At 46.1% G+C, this 21,116-nt stretch overlaps 2 protein-coding genes across 5 annotated transcripts in view; one reads left to right on the top strand and one right to left on the bottom strand.

Moving 5' to 3' along the window:
* Positions 1 to 294: 294 nt before the first annotated feature.
* On the bottom strand, positions 295 to 11,854 carry DHODH (dihydroorotate dehydrogenase (quinone)). Of its 4 annotated transcripts, none has more exons than XM_006755813.2 (9): positions 11,786 to 11,854; positions 9,964 to 10,176; positions 8,154 to 8,353; positions 5,795 to 5,877; positions 3,138 to 3,325; positions 2,421 to 2,534; positions 1,489 to 1,642; positions 1,159 to 1,318; positions 509 to 665 (listed from the first exon to the last, which is right to left on the bottom strand). In XM_006755813.2, exons 1-9 carry the CDS (start codon positions 11,804 to 11,806, stop codon positions 611 to 613), a joined length of 1,188 nt encoding a protein of 395 aa, XP_006755876.1. In that variant the 5' UTR covers positions 11,807 to 11,854; the 3' UTR covers positions 509 to 610. The 4 variants fall into 4 exon arrangements, with proteins under 4 accessions (XP_006755877.1, XP_006755876.1, XP_015414302.1 ...); XM_015558816.1 differs by lacking the exon at positions 11,786 to 11,854 and adding an exon at positions 11,377 to 11,729; XM_006755812.2 differs by lacking the exon at positions 11,786 to 11,854 and having other exon boundaries at positions 9,964 to 10,660.
* Positions 11,855 to 12,052: 198 nt separating this feature from the next.
* Positions 12,053 to 21,116, top strand: part of PKD1L3 (polycystin 1 like 3, transient receptor potential channel interacting) — a 70,583-nt gene continuing 61,519 nt past the window's right edge. Inside the window, exons 1-4 of the mRNA XM_015558790.1 lie at positions 12,053 to 12,370; positions 13,921 to 14,107; positions 15,036 to 15,155; positions 19,633 to 19,737. Coding sequence (XP_015414276.1) covers positions 12,356 to 12,370; positions 13,921 to 14,107; positions 15,036 to 15,155; positions 19,633 to 19,737 — 427 coding nt within the window. The 5' untranslated portion in view covers positions 12,053 to 12,355. The remainder of the gene's footprint in view (positions 12,371 to 13,920; positions 14,108 to 15,035; positions 15,156 to 19,632; positions 19,738 to 21,116) is intronic.

Here is a 21,116-nt window from a genome sequence, read left to right as displayed (position 1 = left end):
TGGCGTGGGCCCCAGTCCAGAATGACTGGCGTCCTTGTAAGAAGTGATCAGGACACAGACACTCAGCGAGAAGAGGCTGTGAAGACACAGGGAGAGGACAGCTATCCACAGCCCTGTTCTTACAAGTTTTGTCTGAATTTGAAATGTTTTCAAAATTAAGTTAAAACTTAAATAAGAACAAAAATAGAACGTAAGCGTCAAGCTCTGGGAAACCCATTGCAGACCCAGATAGCAGAGGCCTGGAAGGACCTGCAGTGCCTGAAGCCGTGGACCTTCCAGAAAAAGCTGGGTTTATCCAGGTTTTAAATTGCTTTATTTTTTCCATGAGCCCCCGGCCCCAAATATCTCATGTCCTCCCAATATGAAAGGATCCTGGGACCTGAGTCTGGAAAAGGTCCCGGCTGCAGTTCCTCCTGGCAGGTGACTGAAGAAAGCTTTGTGTTGATTCTGGGACCTCGCAAGTGGCTCTGACAGTCCGCCTGGCCTCACAGAAGGGGCCCCTGTGGTTTGCGGATGTGGCTTGAGACAGTCCTCCCTCTCGATCCAGCCACAGGCTCGCCTGACTTAGTGGGAAGAAGCATCTGGACCGGGCTTCCCACCAACAGTGTCCTCACCTCCGATGGTCTGCTCCAATGGCGTCTGTGACGCTGGGAAAACCCTGCTCCCTGGAAAAAGAGAAAACAAAGCAAGTTCAGCAAATGATGGACAGGCCCTGTTCTTACCAGACGCCCACATTCGCCGGGGCTCCACATGCTCCATAACTGCACCTCCCCCTCTCTCGATCCCAAACACAGACCTCATGCCCCTGCACTCTTCACCCAGGAATCTAGATCTGAACACCCAGGTCTCAGACCAGAAGGCAGGTGATTTTAAGTATGACAGCTCCCTGACATCAAGCCAATGCGACTGAATTAATGAGGAGAATGCCACCAGGACTCCGCAGGCCCATACACACCATTGCCTTGGGCGTTAATCTTCAACACCGTTGGTCCTTCATCAAAGGAGCAACAGAGTAAATTCCCCCTGCATTCTGAGTATACCCACCCCTCAGATCCTTTTTGCGTGAAGAGTAAAGACAGATCAGTCAGACGCCCTTGATTCAAGTCATTCAGAACTGATACATTAACCTCAGTTTCAAGCCACACGTGCCCCACTCACTTCAAAAGGGCCTCCAGCTCCCGCTTGACTCTGCCCACCACAGGTGGCCCCCAGTAGGTGAGGGCCGTGTACAGCTGCACCAGGCAGGCCCCCGCCTGGATCTTGTCCAGTGCGTCTTGCCCGCTGCTCACACCGCCAACCCCGATGATGGGAACTCTTCCTGTAGGAAAGCACAGGGCAACACCATGACAATGTGGGAACCAGGGGCTCAGCTGGGATCCAGCCCTCGGCCCACCTGCTGACTGCAGCGGTCCAGGGAACCCCGATTCTGATCACAGCCCCAGAACCCAAGCCACACACAAATCCTTGACGGGGACACGGAATCCTTGCCTTGGGTGAGTGCATACATCTCCCGGATGGTTTGAGTCGATAAGTCCCGGAGGGGCTTCCCACTCAGCCCTCCTGTTTCGGAGCGCAGGGCACCCTGGAGGCTGGCAGGGCGACTCACTGTGGTGTTCGTCACAATCAGCCCATCGATGCCCAACTGCGGTGTGAGAGAGAGAGCTATCCAGTCAGGGCTCTGTCGGACTCGGAGAAGCTGCCCCAGGGGCTGAGCCAGCAGGCAGCCAGGTGCCCACACCCACAGGACTACCCTGGACTCACTATGCTCCTGAACAGGTGTCTAAACAAGCCTCAACATGACAACAGCTGCCGTCACATAGCGACCGCCTAGAAAGCTCCCCTGGGACAGGGTTAGAATCCTTCTAACAACCCAAGGAGCAGCCCGGAGAGCCCAGAACTGCCCCTCGGACATTCCCATGGATTTCTGTCTGTTCTCAGTTGTATCACATTTAAGAGCCACTAGTCTACCAGTCTCCAGGGAGTAAGTGATGGAACCAAGATTTGAACCCAGGACTGCGGAGCTCAGTCTGTTTCCACTAATCTCCTTCAACATGGAGACCAGGTGCTAGACTGGAGAGGGAGGAACACAGGCACACTTCGGAGATACCGCAGGTCCAGTTCCCGCCACCACAATAAGGCTAGTCTCGCAATACAGCGAGTTGTGATCCCTTTGCTGGTGGAGGGCCTGTGACATGCAACAAAGCGAGGTATGCCTGTCCTCCACTCTGACCAAGGCTGGCAAGGACACAAGCCTGAAAGCCCCAGCTGGATGAGGAGGGAAGAGGCACCGAAAAAGATTCATTCAAACATTTATTCAAGCATCCACTTTTATGAATTAAGTCGTGACAAATACCAAACCAGCCCTCAGTATCACAGAGAAAACCACAGAGGCTGCGTCTGGGCAGAATGAGGGCCCTCACCTCTCTCACCACCCCGGCGATGTCCTCCTTGTCCTGGGCCGTGAGGTCGGGTGCGATCTTCACCAGCAGGGCCGGCTTGTGTGCTCCCTTCAGGGCATCCCTCTCCTGTAGCACCTACAGTGACAAGTGGCCAGAGATGGGGAGCCCTGAGACCACAGCTGGGGGTGCACTGTGACCTGCAGCGCAGACCAGTGTATTTTCACATCAGCTATCAAGCTGAAACATGAGCAATTTCTCCTTCTCGGAAAACACAGCCCTCAGTTATGCACTATTGCCCATCCAGGCAAACCTCATTCCATTCTCTTGAACCAAGAAATCCCCGGGACTGAGTCCCTAATGTGGTCATGGGCATCGGCTACTATATTGTGGCTTATTTAGACTTTTGTTCCTAAAAGACATAACAAGACTGTGTGATGAAAAGTCATTCAATTCATTCATTCATTCAGCATCCTAGGTGCTAAGGGACAGCATGGTAAATGAAATTTATGGTTCCTTCATTGTTGAACTTGAGGGACAGAACACTTAGAAATTAACTACTACTGAGCATCATCAGTGTTATGGTGGGGATGAGAGGCACAGTGAGGGGTCCTAGCTGGCTGAAATGTTAAGGACAGTCCTACATGGTGCCATGGAAGCTTGGCCCTGGAGAATGAACAGGACAGGCTGGAGGAGCGGGCTTTGTAGGAAAGCATTACAGGATTTAATGTAATTTCCCACCTTGGTCAGCAGGTGGCGCAGCTCATCCTTTCCCTGAAGGCTCCGCAGCCCGGCAGTGTTGGGACTGGACACGTTCACTACCAGGTAGTCAGCCAAGGGGCCCAGGACTCGAACCCCCTCTGCGTAGTCCGAGGCAGCATCCACCGAGGTCTTATTCTTCCCCAGGTTTATTCCCAGTGGCAGCCCACCTGCACATATCACTGGTCAAAGTTTTGTCCCCACACACCATTTCCTTGACATATCCTGCTCGGTGCTGCTGCCTACAACCAGGAAAGGGCTCACCATCTTGTCTGAGTAGCAATGTTGGGGCAACCACTAAGACATTTTACTGCATTGTGCCCTTACTCTCCCCCCCACCCCGCCCCTGCCTCATCTGAGGATATTTTTTCCATTGCTTTTCAGAGAGTGGAAGGGAGGGAAGAGGGGGAGAGAGAGAGATAGGAGGGGAGAGAGAGGGAGAGAGAAACATCCATGTGAGAGAGGAGACACATCGATTGGTTGCTTCCCGTACATGCCCTGCAAACCCGCAAACCAGGTTGGCCCTTGACCGAGAATCAAACTCGGGACCCTTCAGTGCAGGCTGATGCTCTAACCATTTAGCAACACCGGCTAGGGCACACCCTTGTTGTTTTAAAAATTTTGATGAAAAATGGAGAAATTTGGAATGCAAATACTAGTGACAAAAAATGTAGGGCTCATAAATGTAATACAACCGAGAACAGACAGAAATCAATAGGAATGTCAGGAGGGGCAATTCTTGACTCTCAAGGGCTGCTCACTGGACTTGGTTTGAATGACTGCGTGTGCAGTTGTGAAGAAAACCCAAAATTAAAGACTATGTATAAAATATTGGGAAATATTATTTTCAATTATCATGTAGACGTATCATTGTTTTATTTCAGTTTTCTGAGAAGGGCCTCCCTCTATAACTACGGTGATCACATAGCCCAATGCTCCCAGGATGGCCCTGATTAGTCCTGTAGCCTGGGCATATTATTAATTCACTCTCAAAAGTGTCTCAATTCAAACAGTAATACAGACACCTTACTGAAAAATCCATTGGATTATGACATGTCTTGCATTTTGGACTTTCCAAAAAACACATTTCAGTAACAGACTTTGTGTGAAAGCAAGGCGTTTTCTCCTAAAACACCATCTTATCTGCAAAGGTTAATGGTACGTCAGTGGTACCAGCTGCTTTTCCATCTGACGGTTGGGAAAAAGACCTGAGACATCAAGTTAGCGCAGAAAACTTGTGTCAGGTCAAGGAGGATCAAAGAACATCATCCAGTCCTGCTGACTACCTTCTCATACCCTACAGTATCACCCTGTTATCATCAGCTTGCAAGTAAATGACATTTGTGTAGCTAATTGTGTGTGTGGCAGGGGCAGGGGGTGGTGCAGTTAGAACCCAGTGGACAAAGGTTATACAACATGATGTCCTAGCTTTCCAAATCTGGCCTCCATCCAGCCAAGGGCATTTGTAAGTTCTCATTCTTTTTCCACACAAAGAAACTGGCCTGAAAGCAGTATTGCTTCCACGTAGCTAACGGATTTTTCATTACTAGTCATCTCCCCACACTGACAAATCGCTGAATTACTCTATCCCCCAGGGGCACCACCGCCTTTGTCAGCTCTTGTTCCTTGGCATGGCACCAGCAGTCAGCTGTCCTCAGGCTTCTAGCTGCTGGGAAACTCTGTGTGCAGAGCTCTGCTATGGGATTTTGCTTCACTCCAGAGAATATTAGCACCAGAGCGCGGGTGAGAGGATGGGCAAGGGAGAACGGGGAGAGAGCTGGTATGAAGAGCGCTGTGGACAGCCAAAGGGAAAGGGAGGCAGGAGAGTATCACAACCATGAAAGTCATACTATGACCTTCAGAGTTCCCCAAACAGCAGGTGTGTAGCACAGCAGGCTCTGGTTCTGCCAAAGCCACCTCTGTCCAAACAAGGGCCCTTCCTGCTCCCACACCAGAGACTGCTGACAGCCTCGCCCTTTCAGCCTCGCTCACCACCAGGATTTCTAATGGGACTAACCCTCCTGGAAGGAGGCTGTAGGGACCCAACGAGGGGAGAGGCCGCAGCCCAGACAATCCCTGACAGCACGTGGGGAGGTGGGGAGGTGGGGAGGACAACAGCACTGCGACCACCAAGTGCGTTCTGAGAGCCGGCGAAGCTGGAACGCGTGGTGGTCCAAACTCCCACATGCCGAGAGTCGTTACCCCTCAGTGGAGGAGGATGTCAGTCACTTGATTGTCTTCTCCATGCTTCTCTGTGGTTAGCAACGCTCTATAAATCTACTTATATAAGGGCCACAGGACAGCAGAGCAGGACAAGGAAGTTGGTGCTCGAGCCTGCCCACAGCTTAGCTGCCTCTGAGATCACACAGGCACCACTCCGCTCTGCTCACTTCCAGCCTGGCCCGGTGAAGATATAACATGGCTTCCGTAACTTGGCTACATTGCAAAATTCTGTTAAAATCTTGGAAACTGTGGAACCAGGAAACCAGGAAAATTCCTCTAGGAAAGAGCCCTGAGTTCTGCAGTGTTTTTTTCAATTGCTCAATCCCAGTTATGTCACCAGGAATGTCCCTGATGTTTCTCCCACAGGTTTCCTTCCAACAAATGAAGGAAGCCCCTCTCAGGCAGCCCCACTTTACCTTCTGTGAGTCTGGCCTGCGTCTGCTGTCTGGCCCGTAACCTGTGTTCCACCACCGAGAGCCCGTGACTGTTAAATCCGTACCTGTAACACACGCAGAGGGGGAATGGACAAGGTGAGAGCCCTCAGCCAGAAGGCAGACTGCAGACATGGCTCCATGGCCATATGTGTGACTTTCGAAGACAGAAAAGAAAAGGAAAATGAGTCAGTTCTTACGACTTCCAAAGTCTACATGCCCCTGGACTTCCTAGAAGAAAGTCCCCACTCCTTACCTATGCACCCCTCCACCCAGTGGAGCCGTCATCACTCTGACAACCCCTTCTTCCCACCTTCTGCCTGTGCTCCATGCATGCACCTCCTGGGACCCACCCTGCCACTACATCTCCCCAGCCCATCTGCCTATTAAAACTGTCCCCTCTTCCTGGCCCAGATCAAAAGCTCCCCAGCCTCAAATGATTCCTCGCCTCTTGGCACTCACTGAGCGCTTTGTACTGGTCTTTTCCTGGCGTGAGATGTATGCATATGCATGCTTAAGTTCCCCTCCGGGTCATCATCCTCTTTGAGGACAAGGACATATCCTCATCACCCCGCCACTAGACAGTCCACAAAGGCAGTGACCTCACCTCTCTCGCTCATCTCTGTCTCCCCAGCCCCCCTGAGACTGGGTGAAAATGGCAATGACTCCTTTCCCAGACCACTAGCAGTTGAAGCATGAACAAGTGACTGGGTGTGGTCACTGAGACACAAGAGCAGACTTTGGGGGGCTCCTAGGATGCCCCCACATCTACGCTTCCTTTTCCCTGTCTGCCCTCGGATGTCCACACGGGAGGACGTAATGCTTGCAGCTGGGGTAGCCGTCTTACAAACAAGGGAAGGCCCAGAGAAGCTGGGCCAGAGTCTGACATTGCCCAGCTGCTCAACCATCCCTGCAAGTGCCCACTGCACCTGTTATGGGAGGAACATAACAGCAAGCACCTATAGTTTTTTGTTTGTTTTTTATGTGCCTCAGGCATGAAGCAGCTCTGGCCACCAACACGGGCATCAAGCTAGGATGAACCAAGGGCTGTCCATCTGCTTTGCCCCTGATTGATGTAAGAGCAACACCACAAATCGGGTGTCTCCTTGCCCAGTGCCAGGGGGACAAGCACCTATTGTTTAAGCTACTTGGTTACTTGCAGTGGAAAACACCGAACAGACACAGTGGCAGGTGCACTGGCTGACTGATGAATAAACTTATCCGTTCATTCAGAGAGTTTACTGAGCACCCACTGTGTGCCACGCAGAGCAAGGAGCTGAACCCACCGTGCTGCAGGGCACAAGCTCTCAGCCGCGTCTCCTCTAAGGGTTCCGCGAGCACCGGCACCCTGCTACCTGCAGCGACTTGGACGTGCTGGAGATACCGACCCCAGCCTGCAATGCTGCAGAAAGATCAATAATCTGATCTCTAGTGCTGGAAAATTTCCCTGAAGCAAGCACAATCAAGCAGGAAGTGGCAGCCACGTCAACTCCCCATAGGTCGTCTTCCAGAGGCCACAGTGGCCCCTCAGAGGCTCTTCAAAATTCTGTTACCAAAAAGTAGGAACGTCTTCGCTTTCTGGGCTTGCTGAACAGAAACTGTGCAGGGGTTATAAAGAGGACTTACACACTCTAGAAGGATCCCTCTTACTAAAAGCAGCTGTGTATGTTGATTATTAAAATTTCCAGTTTACTAAAGTTGGGGCTGGGTTGTCCAACACAAGAGCCATAGCTACACGTGCTACTGAGCACTTGAAACATGAAGAAAAACACACACTGGATCTGGAAGACTTGGTACAAGGAAAAGTGGGTCAGTAGCTTATTAATCATTTGTATGTTGATTATATGATAAAATGATATTTAGAATATATTAAGTACTTAATTAAATAATATATATTACAAAAACCTAAATATATTACTGAGATTCATTTCACCTACATCTTTTTACTACTTTACCATAGCTAAAATAAATAGCTATTTTATCATAGACTATTTTATGTTACCTATGGGGTTTGCATTATATTTCTACTAGACAGCGCTGGGCAAGGGCAATGGAGTAACAATGTGGAAAAAGCATAAAGTCGACAGTCAAATAAGCCTAAATCTGTATCCAAGCTCTCCTGCTTGTGACCTTGTGGCTGTAGCTAAGTTGTGTTGTTCTCTGAGCCTCAGTGTGTATATGTGCTAAACTGAAACCCCAAAACCTGCTCCTACGCCTGGCACATAGTAGGTGCTCCACCTGGTTCCTGACAATGACAGAAAAATGCCTGCATCACAGACAGAAAGAACATCCCGAGGTCCCTGCCGGAGGAGGCGGCCCTGTTACCCCTGAGCTGCTCACCTACCTGTTAATGACGGCTTGGTCCTCGGGGAGGCGGAAGACTCGCGGCCTGGGGTTTCCTTCCTGAGGTTTTGGGGTGACGCTGCCTATCTCAACAAAACCAAAGCCCATCTTGTACAGTCCATCCACAGCCTCCCCATGCTTGTCAAATCCTGCGGCAATTCCTACTGGATTTCGGAATTTGTGGCCCAGGACTCGCACTTCCTAGGGAGAGGGAGACAAAGTCAGGTACACAGGCTAGACCAGTGTTTCTCAGGGTGTGGCCTGGCACGCCTCCATCCGATTTCCCTGGGGGGCTTGTTAAACAGCCTATCTTCAGTCTAAGGCAGTGGTTCTCAACCTGTGGGTCACAACCCCTTTGGGGGTTGAATGACCCTTTCACAGGGGTCGCCTAAATACATCCTGCACATCAGATATTTAGGAAGGTTGAGAACCACTGGTCTAAGGAATCAGATTCCTTGGGGGCCAGCGGCGCAGAATTGGGTTCTGAGCGAGTCTATTTCTAACTGCTCTCCAGGTGATTCTGACGCCTGCTGGAGTTCAAGACCACTAGGCGTTATCATCCACCAGCAAGAGTGAGGAGGAAAACAGGTTTCCACCACGGTGCAGCAGGAGGAGGACACTGTCTCTTCTAGTGGCGGGTAATCGTCATCCCTTCTTATCCGCTGTTCTTGGTGGGAGAGAGTGGCTTGTTGGTGTCGCCCCCCTAGTTAGTGCTATTTGAAACAGTGTCAAGCAGCAAAACCCTTGGATCAGCCTAGAATGTCAGCCCCAGCTGCGTCCCTCTCAGTCAGGCAGACTACAAGACCCCTGTGGGGCACCAGACGCCTTCACCACCTCCTAAATAATGAGTTGCTGAAGGGGGGACCCACACAGCGGTGTTGGGGATCGCAGCTCAAAGGCCACACTTCTCTCCATATCGGCGGTGTTTCCCTAGCTTGGTACCTCACCCAGCCGTAACCTCACTGCCTTCCAAATCCACTTCGTCTCCACAGCCCCCTTTACTCACTCCTGCTACCCTGGTTCCAGGACTCTCAGCTGGCCATGGGGATGAGGAAAAGAGCGCTCTGATCCCACAGTGCCTTTCAGTGTGGGAGCTGGGTAAACACATCTGCTCAACACTGCAGGACGGGGGAGTGACAGGGACCCTGAGACCAAAAGGGAAGATGCAGACAACGGTTGCTTTGATTTACAACAGCGACCCTTCCCCGAAGAGTGCTTCTTGCCTGCTGTCTTCATGTTCACGTCATTCTGACGTCCCCCCGTTTGGTAAGAAGTCTCTCGGATGGAACCTGCCAGGGCTTACACGAGGACACAGGTGCTAGCAGGAGGTGATTCTTCTGTTTCTTTAGCTGCAGGAACCCCGGCAACCAGAGCAGTAACAGGCACACGTGGGCCCTGTGTTAACACAGGAGTGAAAAACCCTGGGACGGATGTCTGTGTGCCTTCCTGGAAGGCTTGGCTACACATGCCTGTGTCACAGGAGGCGTTTAATGACTGGCATGTTTGTTTCCCTATTTCGCAGAGGTGAAGACTGAGCCACCTGACCTCAGCAAGGCAGGCCTGTGGCTACGGGGACAGCTGCCAAGTGAGACTCCAAGGGTCTGAATCCTGGCTCATCTACTCCCCAGCTGTGTGACTTTGGATAATTCACTTATCTCCTCGGTGCCTCAGTTTCCTGATCCGTAGATGAGGATGACAGCTTTTTTAATTGGGGCTAACTTGGGACTCTGCTGTTCAGAAGGCTCAGCCCCCACTGTGTAAGTCAGAGGATGTTGACCTTGTATTGTACAAGGTGTCCCAAGAGGACCTACCAGCATGTCGGAGTCTTGAAATGTGACGCGAGGAAGGAGCCCCAGGGAGGTGACACGAACAGCCAGCCTGTGGGCTGACTCAGGGTCCAGCAGCCCCTGCAGAGTCGGCATCAAGTGTTCAGCGTAGAAATGCTCGTCCCCCGTGGCCGTCAGGTAAGAGGCGAAGAGCAGTCCTCCACCCCCAAGGATGATCAAGGCATCCTGCGCCCGCTTCTGGGGGAGAAAAAAAGCCCACTGGCCCTCAGAGCCAGGCTGCAGCACCTTCTCTGAGCCCTTTAAACCCCCACGCACAGAGGACACAATGACATGCCACATGGCGCAATACCCCCAGCTCTCTGCCAGAACAGGTCTCCCTCCTTTCCCAATAAACACAAAACCACCTCCCATATTGTCATACGCATTGGCTTTTCCAGGAATACAATGACCTTGTAAATGGAGGGCCTGTGCTAGTTTGCACAGAACATTACCAAGAAGTGTTCCCTATTTCAGAAAATCCATCAGGAATGGTAAGGTGCTTTGCTTGGGGTATTTGACAAACATACATGTGGCACTAGAATTTCTAAGCAGGGGCTGAAACACTTGACTATTTCACTATCTAGGTATCGTGCCCTACCATTTACACATTGAAATGCATATTATTTTAAATTACTTTCATTTCTCCTTTATATTCTAATTAGGACATTAGAATGCCTTTTAAAATCACACACAGGAATATTACATTGTATATAAACTCCATCTCAGAATCATAAAGGGAGTTGCAAATTTTTTTAAAAAAAGGAGCATCAGGTATTATTAGGTCAAGAACCATTCTCCCAGAGGAGGGGTCAATGGGGGAAAAGCGGGACATGTATAATATATTCAACAATAAATATAAATTTAAAAAAAAACCACCATTCTCCTAGTTCAACCATGGTTCATAATACTTTTCTCTAATTATCACTGCCAGATGCTGGGTCATTCATTCGTTAATTCAGTCATTCATAGATGGGCTAATCAGTGAGTCCTTGCCTTCTGGGGAATACAATCTCATGAGGAGACGGAAATCAATGATCATGTAAATATATAACTACAACTGCTATGAAGAAGAAGGTATAGGGTAAGAAGAACCGAACTGAACCTCAGAGGTAGAGGAAGGCTTCCTTGAGCAAGTGCCACTAACATTCCAGGGATAAGCGCGAGTTAACCAGGAGGCAGTGGGGGAGGGAAAGCGCAAAGGCTCTCCCCTGGCAGAGGGGAATGGGGGAGGGGGGAGGTTCGTCTGGAACCGAGGAGTTAAAGTATGGCTCAAAGAGAAGCTGGGAAAACAGGCAGAGATCTTGGCCAGAATAAAGATCTGGGTTTTGTTCAAAGGTCACATTTGCCTATAAGGATCAGACCTAGCTGTTAATGTAGATCCAGTATTCGCGGTCTCACTTCTGGTCTCCAGGCCGTGGGAACGCCCCTGCATGTCAATCAACAAATACCAGCACCGTTACACGGAGCCCCCGCCTTGCATTCTGTCCAGACGGGTTGGGAGCAGGTCTTGTGACTTCACTGCACGTTGGAAACTGCACGCAGTGCTCGGCCGTCATGTAGTCACTGGCCCACGCGCGCTGACAAAGTCTGGCGTCTACGCAGACACACACGTGCCATTTACACACACGGACCAAGTACATGCGTACAAATGCACACGCACGACCCTTTGCAGAGACACACAGACGGGCCGACGCTCTCGGAGCGGCCTCCCGTCCACACCTCGCCCCGGCTACCCCTGCATTCCCCGCTAGCCCTGCACTCGCCGACTCTTCCTCGGCCATGCGACAGACCCAGTTTCCAGACTCACTTTCAGTTGTGTCCACGCCATGGTCCTCTCGCCCCTGGGCCCGCCTCTGCCTCATTTCCATTGGAGGAGGTGGAGGGACACCGCTCATCTCCGTCCCCGGAGCTGCCAATTCACCAATTGCCAGGCAGAGGGGTGGAGCCGGCGCCTCTGGGCGGGGGAAGGCGGCGCTCCGTCCTCAGGCTCTGGTTGGACACTGACAAGCGCGCGCGCGCGCGCAATCGCAGCGGCCACGCCTTTTCCGCCTGCTCGCCCGCCCCACTTCCGGCGTCCGCACCGGGCGCGTAGGAGGTCCCTGTGCACTGAGGTGGACCGCTCAGCTGAGTTCGTCTGTGGTTCTGCAACCTGGACAGAAAGTACTTATATGTTGATTCTTCGGTTCTTAGCGACCCAAGTCACCGATTTCTTGACCTTTTCCGTTGAAGACTGTATTGGCATGCCTGTGCTCTAGATAAAGCATGTACTGAGAAAGCATCAGGCGCTGTAAAAAGGGTCGACATGAATCGCATCGCTGGGTGAAATACCCGTGTAGACTTCGAAGAAGATGCCAGCAACTTCAGGTTTCACTGAAACATGCCTAAAACGAATGTATGTTTGTGTACATGTCCGAATGTTTATGAGGATGTTGGAAAATCAAGACCATGGGTGACTTTTCTGTTGAAAGTATCCTGCCCCGGAGCCATTTCACTGCAGCACAGGCTTGGCGGACTCCTCCGCTCAGAAACCTTGCTCGCGTTTGAACCATTTCTCTTGTCATTTCAGTTCTCACTACTCTCTCCCAAGGACACCCGCACGGACCCGCACAGAGGATTTTTTTTCTTTATAAATACCTTCCACTTTCCCACTTCTGTGCGTTTACTCACACTGGCTCCTCCGCCAAGATGCCCATTCCATCTACAGACCATCCTATGTGTTCAAGTGCCGGAAATGGTTCCCTCGGCCGAACCTTCATAGGTGGAAGCCGTACCTCCCTAGTAGCACTTTCTTTATTAACTAAACATATTTTTATTAAATGCAATTATGTCTTTCCTAATTAGACTGTAGACTTTTGAATGTAGGAACTAGACCATATTAATCTTTCACTTGGTTAATGTATTTTTTTTAAACGGGGATGTATTGGGGTCTACACTTCAGAGAATTTTTAATGTTGGTACCACGTTCATTTTGGTATTAAAGAGCAATTGTAAGTATCAGTAGGATAAACAGCTGAAACCTGAAACCTGCCAAGTGATTCCAGTGCCCACATTTATTTGTGTTTATCTCCCATTTTGGCACCAAGAAAAAGAACTGGTTAAGAACATAAATGATAGATGTGCTGCAGGTGGGAATCGAGTGGCATGTATGAACAGAAGTTTTTCAGCAAGTTAAAGAAAAGCAACGAGAGAATTGATTCTTCCCTACTGCGTGACCAAGTCAAAAGGACCTGTGTGGCTATAGGCCAGAACCATGTGTATTTAACAAGTGGCTATTTAGTTCAGCAAATTTTAATTTCACTGGTGTTCAGTTGTGTTTGTATTTAATCTGTATTCATTCCTTCATTAAATATTTATTCTTTGGTTTTTGTGAATATAAGATTTGGGGTATAGTTAAATAAGAGATTTAGGATAGAGTGAATGTATTTAAGAAACAGTACGACAATTTAAATTCATAGCTTCCTTTTTTTAAAACAAAAATAATACATTACTCAATTTTTAACAACACTGACTTAGATATTCATCATTCTCTGCTTCCTTACAGCTTAGATTTAGCAAATAAAGATCTATTCTAAAGCTGAAGGCGTATCCAGTTGTGTAAACACGGAGGGTAGTGCCCCAGCTATAAAGGCCCATTGCTTTCTTACTCTGTTTGTTTTCAGCTAATAGGAACTCCACCTGGTCCCTAAAACAAAACACAACCTTTTTTCTCCTTGACAAATTATTCCCAGTTCCTAAGAGAATAATAGAAATGAACAAGACAAACTCACCAAGAATATAAAGGGCCAGGCAGCGTCTGAGCCTCCACACTTTTTGTGCTCACAATTCACAGAGAAAATGTTATTCCAGAGAAGAGCCTGGCTGTGGTTATACCTCAGCACAAGCTTCATTCTAGGAAGCGAGCTGAGCAGCCCAGAGCTCCGTGGTAAAAGTTACTGTTATCAGCTTCACAGGTTTCACTGCAGCTTTAAGGAAGCAGAAAATTACTGCCGTGCCCTGGGAGGACACCTTGCTTACACTTGGAACCAGGAGGTGCAAGATCTCATCTGGGACTTTCTGGAAGAAGGAAAGAAGTGGTGGATTGGGCAAAATGTAATGCTGCTGGGGAAAGATCAAGAAAACAACTACCCAAGTAAGACTCTGAGGTTTGAGGTTGATGAGGGAAACTTCCTTACTTTTATTAAGGAACAGGAGAAAGAAAACATTTTTGTCTTTCTGCTTTTGTATACAGAAAAATCAGTCATTTTACTCATTACCATCATTCTTCTGCAATATTTCTGCTCTTCTGCTGCAGCCTTTGATTTGTCTGTGTAGCAAAGATGATGGGATTTTCTCAGAGCCTATCAAAAGTTAACTGACCTAATAGTTCACTGAAAATACTGTGCAAGATTCTGAAGTGGGAAACCTTTTATGGTCACTTTGTAAATATCTCTTCATCATTCTTGGCTCCAAGTTCTCTAATGCAGAAACTAGGAGAGAAATTGTCCACTTGTTGTCTTTCTTAGATATTTTCAAAATTATGTACCATCATCTTGGGGTCTTAGAAAAAACTCCAAGGCATTGTGTCCTAAGTATCTTCATTAAAGTCTAAATAAATTAATGCCTAGCTTTGTGACAAAGAACACATAATATGAAAAAATAATCTATAATATATGTGGTGAGGGAACCTAACTTTTCATCTATTGAAAGGTAGCAAAATTTGGTTTTCATATATATATATTTTTTTTCCCTAATCCTCACTAGAGGATATGCTTTTACTGATTTTAGAAGAGAGAGAGAGAGAGAGAGAGAGAGAGAGAGAGAGAGAGAGAGAGAGAAGCATGGATCAGTTGCCTCCCTAAGGGATTGAACTCATAACCTAGGTAAGTGCCCTGACTGAGAATTGAACCAGCAACCAGGTCACATCGTTGCTATATTTATTACACCAAGGCTATATTTATTTTTTTAAATGTTTGACTTTTTATTAACCATTGTCATCCCAATAAATTCAGTAAAAGTGTTTTTTTAAATGTTTGACCTTTGAGTATGAAGCTCATCTGGGTCTGGTCTTCCTTCTGCAGATGTCACAGCCGGCCGAGCCACCAAGCCCACCAGCTGCACTTACGTGTCCAGAAAGTCCAACTGGGTCTCATCAAAAGTAGACTTGTGCTCCCGGGGGCATTATTTCATTTGCCAGGCTGGTAAGTGATGAAGCTACCTGCTGCCAAAGACCTACCTTTATTATTATTTTTTAAATGGACTTTTATTGATTTCAGAGAGGAAGGAAGAGAGAGATAGAAACATCAGTGATGAGAGAGAATCATTGATCAGTTGCTTCCTGCATACCCCCTACTGGGGATCACACCCGCAACCAGGGCATGTGCCCTGACCGGGAATCGAACCGTGACCTCCTTGCTCATAGGCCAATGCTCAACGAGCTGGGCCAAAGACCTAACTTTACTAGAAGAAACTGATTCTAAATAAGGAGAGTTTGTGAGAGCATTAGTTAGCAAGTCCCTGAGTGATAGGCCTTAGGGGGGATATAAGGGACTTGATTTTCATGGTTTGAGCTAGGGTGAGAAACTGGTCATTTGGAGTGACTTCCTTACCCATCCTACTCTTGTAGTAGAAAAGAGCTGTGCCTTGATGTTCCCTTCATGCCTGGACTTGGGCAGAGTGTGAGAGAAAGTGTACTTCTGGTATTGGTAAGCCCCATTTTCCACATGTGAATCCCTAATCCATTCAGTATTTTGGCTTTAGAGGGTAGAATAGGAACCAAAGGAGGAAAAGACAATATGGTGAAGGAAAATGAGAAGATGAGGGGTAAGGAGATTTTCATCAGTTAAAGGTTTGTTTTCTCAGAAGTAGATGAGAATTAAGGTGTGTGGTTACATAAAGCATTCATTCTTAGCTCAGTGAACTCTCGGAGACTTTATGATGTCCCGGATTGTCTAGGTAAAAATTTGTTTCACTTTTTAAAAATTAAATCTTTATTGTTGAAGGTATTGCTATGTCCCCTTTCTAGCCCGCCTCCATCCTCGTTTCACTTTTTTAAAAAATCACAAATATATTCTTTCGGAAATAGAAAGCACATATAGGTACTTTATTAAACACAATACATTGCAGTATTTCTTTATTACAAGATATATTTATCTATTACAGTATTCCTCAAATACTGGGTATTGAGAGGACCCAGTATTTTAACGTAATGAATTTCTAGCTTCACATCTCTCCTTCTTACCCTTTCAAGCTCTTTGTGAGATTTTTGTCCTGTTTTACAGTATAATGTGCTAGTGTTATTGAGGCCAAGGTTGTGAGCCTAAACTCTGCACAAGTCTACTGGTTACGTGTTTCATTCTGACAAACCGCATCCCGAGTATTGGCCGTCTTACAGTTGTGAACTGTTTTTCATCATCTCCAGGACTGGAAAAGCAACTCCTAATTAGCCTAAACGATGATGCTATTGTACCCATCTTTCACTCTCCAAGAGTTGAGTTTTTAGACATTCTCAGCTACTCTTGGTTTTGGAGTGAAAATGTCCTTTCTGATATTATCATTCATGTACTTGCAAGAGATTACTGCTATGGAGTATAGAAGGCTGTGCAGAAGATAATCTTAGACAAAAATGAATTCTATTCAATTCATCTAAGCCAGTTCTGCAAATTTTGAGCCTACATTCCCACAATGAGAGGAAGTACGTTCCTGCAGCTGAGAGCGCGGGCTCAGGAGTCACGATCATGGGTCAGAGTCCTGAGCTCAGATCTTGTTTTTCTGACTTTCCACTTGTGACACCTGGGCAAGCAACTTAGCCGCTGTGCAGCCCAGTTCCCTCCAAAGGACTGTTATCAGAATTAAGATAATGCAAGTGGAGCATTAGAACAATGCCTAGCATAATATTGTCATTGGTACTGTTCATATTATATTATTGTGCAATTTCTATTTTTTGTTCAACGTTTATTTTCTGCTTCTAGATAGCTTCACACTCATGTCTAAGGTGAAAACACTTTGGAAATCCAATATTGCAAGTTACCTTTAAAGTATTTCACCATGTAATTGCATTAGAGGTATTTTGAAATAGTGTTGTCACAGTGTGTATACATTTTTTATTATGAATTTAAGAAATGCCTCTTGCAAAATAACATGTGGGTGAGAGAAGTATTTGCAGATTTGTTCTTTAACATTCAAGAGAGAAGTCTAATACCTTGTATTATTGTACAGTGTTCCTAAGGTTACAGATTGACGTTTGCACACTGAATAGTTGAATTCAGGATCTTTCTTTTTTTAACAAAAAATAAGGCACTTAAGCCCTGGCTGGTTTGGCTCAATGGATAGAGTGTTGGCCTGCGGATTGAGAGGTCCCGGGTTCGATTCCAGTCAAGGGCACATGCCCAGGTTGTGGGCTCGATCCCCAGTGGGGGGCAGCCGATGAATGATTCTCTCTCATCACGGATGTTTCTATCTATATCTATATCTTCTCCCTTCCTCTCTCTGAAATCAATAAAAATATTTTTAAAGGCACTTAAACTTACATATAAAATTATTCATTCCTAAGAGATTTTTATTTTCAGTGTCAGAATGAGAAGTAGTGATTTGTGTTAAAAGTGGTATGTGTTGTAATAGAATTGATATTCAGCTGAGTGTACCAAGATAAGTCAGACCGGTTGTGAAAACTTTAAACTACTTCCATGCCATTGGGAAAGTAAAATAATAGCACCACCACAGTACCTCAAACTAATTATCGTAGGGTGACATGGCAACCATTAATAACTGTAGTTCTATCTTGGCGACGTCTGAAAATATCTGTAGCACTCTGCCATCTGGGATATGGTCACAGCCTTGCACATCCTTTGAAACACTCCATGCTTCAGGAGAGTCACCAGTTGATCATTATCCTCGAATTGCATATTTGCTACTACTACTAAATGACTTGGCTTTGACTTTGTTCTTGTTTCAGCAGTCAATGTGTGATGTTTTGATATTTATAAATGCAGTAGTTTGTAAATAAAACATTAAACACAAGTTCCCACAACTCCTAGTGAAAAAAAATGGATCTAGGAAATAATCATGAATGACTGCTAACATCAGAAAGAGAGAGACAGATAGTATGTGACTCCTGATGGACTACTTGACACCACCTATTAAGTAATTTTATTTTAAAAAAAGTAGAACTTGAAACTGCTCAAGCTCTATGAGCTAACCATGTATATGAACACTTAAAGCACCTTTATTTGTAATAGCTCCAAACTGGAAACAGCCCGGGTGCCCTTCAACAGGTGGTTGGCTAAGCAACTGGGGTACATCCATACTGCGAAATACTATTCAGCAATAAAGAAAAACAAACTATTGATGCATACAACGACATGAACAACATGAACTAATCACCAGGGAATTATGCTGAGTGAAAAAAGCCAATTCCAAAAGGTTACATACTACATGATTTCATTTATTTAATATTCTTGAAATGAAATGACAAAATTATAGGAATGGAGACCAAATTAGTATTTGTCAGGGGCTAAGACGGGAGGAAGGGCAGGAGCGGAAGTAGGTGTACAAGTTCAGATAATTTTAAGGGAATTTTGCTCAAGAGCATGAATGAACTGAAGCTCTACATAATTCCTGAGGGAATGAAAATTGGCGGGTTTTTTAAAACAGGAAAAAAAGTCTGCTAGGACAATGCTCTTGACCCAAACAGTGTGCAACTAGAGGGGTTCACTTTGTGTAGGAGCACGGAAAGTTGGTAGTAATAACGAGAGAGAAGGCTGTATCTGTGGGGACGGAAGCTTGTAGGTGGGCAGATTTGGTGTAGGAGTCTGTGGAAAGGACTCTTAATTGTTTCTATTTTCCCCTTGAGGCAGAGAGCAAAGTTATGACGACCTGAGAATGAGGATCAGGGAGACTCCTAGTTGTTGGAGATTTGAGTAGAGGACAAAGTGGGAAAGGGTTATCTAGGAGAGTGGAAGTGGGACTAGACAAGGGGAATACGGTATCATTGCCTGGGGCTCATGACCGTGAATTTAAGCTGAGATGCAGTCAGTGAAGTGGTATGATTTTGTCTAGCCATGTTCAACGGCATGAGGAGAAACACCAAATGCACACAAGGCACATTAAGAATATTGTTGCCGCCCTAGCTGGTTTGGCTCAGTGGATAGAGCGTCAGCCTATGACTGAAGGGTTCCAGGTTCGATTCCAGTCGGGGGCACATGCCCGGGTTGTGGGCTCAGTCCCCAATAGGGCGCATGTGGGAGGCAGCCAATCGATGATTCTCTCTCGTCATTGATGTTTCGCTCTCTCCCTTCCTCTCTGAAATCAATAAAAATATATTTTATAATAAAGAATATTATTGTCCACCTACTCAACTCTTTTATCTCTACCAATAGGAATTAAAGACCACAAAAGAGAATATTATGCTTAGAATGTAAATTCTTAAAATGAACTTAATTCTCTGCTGTCAGTGTTGACCAGTCAGTGGGCCTAATTTTAAGGTGTTGGATCATACTATAAGGTGATGTCTGTGCTCCAGAGTAAAAGAGCTGCCTCAGAAGTCCTACGTTATTGCTCTTTTTAAAAAAATGGATACTAATCTTTAATTTGTGTTTTCTTGATTATCACCTATGTGCTTGTAATACTTATTTTTAGAGCTGTATTCTATAAATTAACTCCAAATAGATGTCTTTTCAGACCAAGATACAAGTTATGAAAGAAATGGAAATAATTCTCATTCACATCGGAGACCCAAGAAGACAAAAAGAGAAATCGCAATACCAAGAAACAAAATGGCCTCAGGTAATGGGAAGTGAAATCAATAACTGCCTTAAAGGATGCACAGAACAATTCATGCTGAAATGTGTCATCATCACAGGTACCCAGTAAATATCCATGACACTCTCTTTTGTCTCATCTCAATATTGCAATCTTTGCTTTCATTTATAAATTCTTATTTTCTTGATATTCCTTTGCCTGAATTTTTTTACATATACCCAAGTGAAAGAGTTTTTTTCTACAAATGTTCCATCAAAACAGAGAGGCTTCTAGCCCAGCCTGTGTAACTCAGTGGTTGAATGTCGACCTATGAACCAGGAAGTCAGGGTTCAATTCCTGGTCCGGAACATGCCTGGATTTCAGGCTCGATCCCCAGTAGGGGGTGTGCAGGAGGCAGCCAATCAGTGATTCTATCTCATTATTGATGCTTCTATCTCTCCCTCACCCTTCCTTTCTAAAATCAATAAAAATATTTTTTTAAAGAAAGAGAGATTTCTAGAAGTCCTTGCAAGTCAAGTTACGGTGTTCTCTCTCATTATTTTTTAATTTTGAAAAACAAATCCTCTTTGGGGAAGATGCATTAGCCTGAAATGACCTCAATCAATATCAATGTTGAATTATTATAGAGATCTCCTGATAGAATGGGTGAAAAAAGAGACTAACGTAAAGTGGATCTAGTGATGATTTTAGGGGTATGAACTCAACTTCAGGTGTGAGATGTCCTTGTCAACAAGCCCTTTAAGTATCCCTTAAAAGAACAATTTAGAAAGTGTCACTGTGGTAGAGACATGACTATATATCTAAAGGACAATGTAAAAATCAACTTTTCTGAATGCTTTGTAAGTGGGTACTTGTGAGTTGGGCATAAGTATTTAGTGATAGCATTAAATGGAAGTAAAGATGATATATTTTGGAAAACTTAAATAATTCCCAAAGTTCTTCAGATTATAATTAAAGCAATGATGATGAAGATGCATTTGAAAAATCTGCATAAACCTATGACATGAAATATGAGTTTCATGAGAGGAATTTTTATAAATTAACATATATACATTTATATAACATGATTTTAAATATGCCTTTATAGCCGAAACCGGTTTGGCTCAGTGGATAGAGCGTCAGCCTGCGGACTGAAAGGTCCCAGGTTCGATTCCGGTCAAGGGCATGTACCTGGGTTGCGGGTACATCCCCAGTTGGGGGTGTGCAGGAGGCAGCTGATCGATGTTTCTCTCTCATCGATGTTTCTAACTCTCTATCTCTCTCTCCCTTCCTCTCTGTAAGAAATCAATAAAAAAAAATATTTTAAAAAATTGGCTTTTCTAAGGCCAGACCCTGAGGTATAAGAGAGGATTTTTGGTAACATAACCTCCTCCCTATCTTGTGTTTCCCACCCCCTCATCCCA

This window comes from Myotis davidii, unplaced genomic scaffold (assembly GCF_000327345.1).
Source record: "Myotis davidii unplaced genomic scaffold, ASM32734v1 scaffold453, whole genome shotgun sequence".
Classification (NCBI taxonomy): Eukaryota; Metazoa; Chordata; class Mammalia; order Chiroptera; family Vespertilionidae; genus Myotis; species Myotis davidii.
The sequence above is the reverse complement of the archived record's forward strand: the minus strand, read 5'-3'. Positions and strand labels throughout refer to the sequence as shown.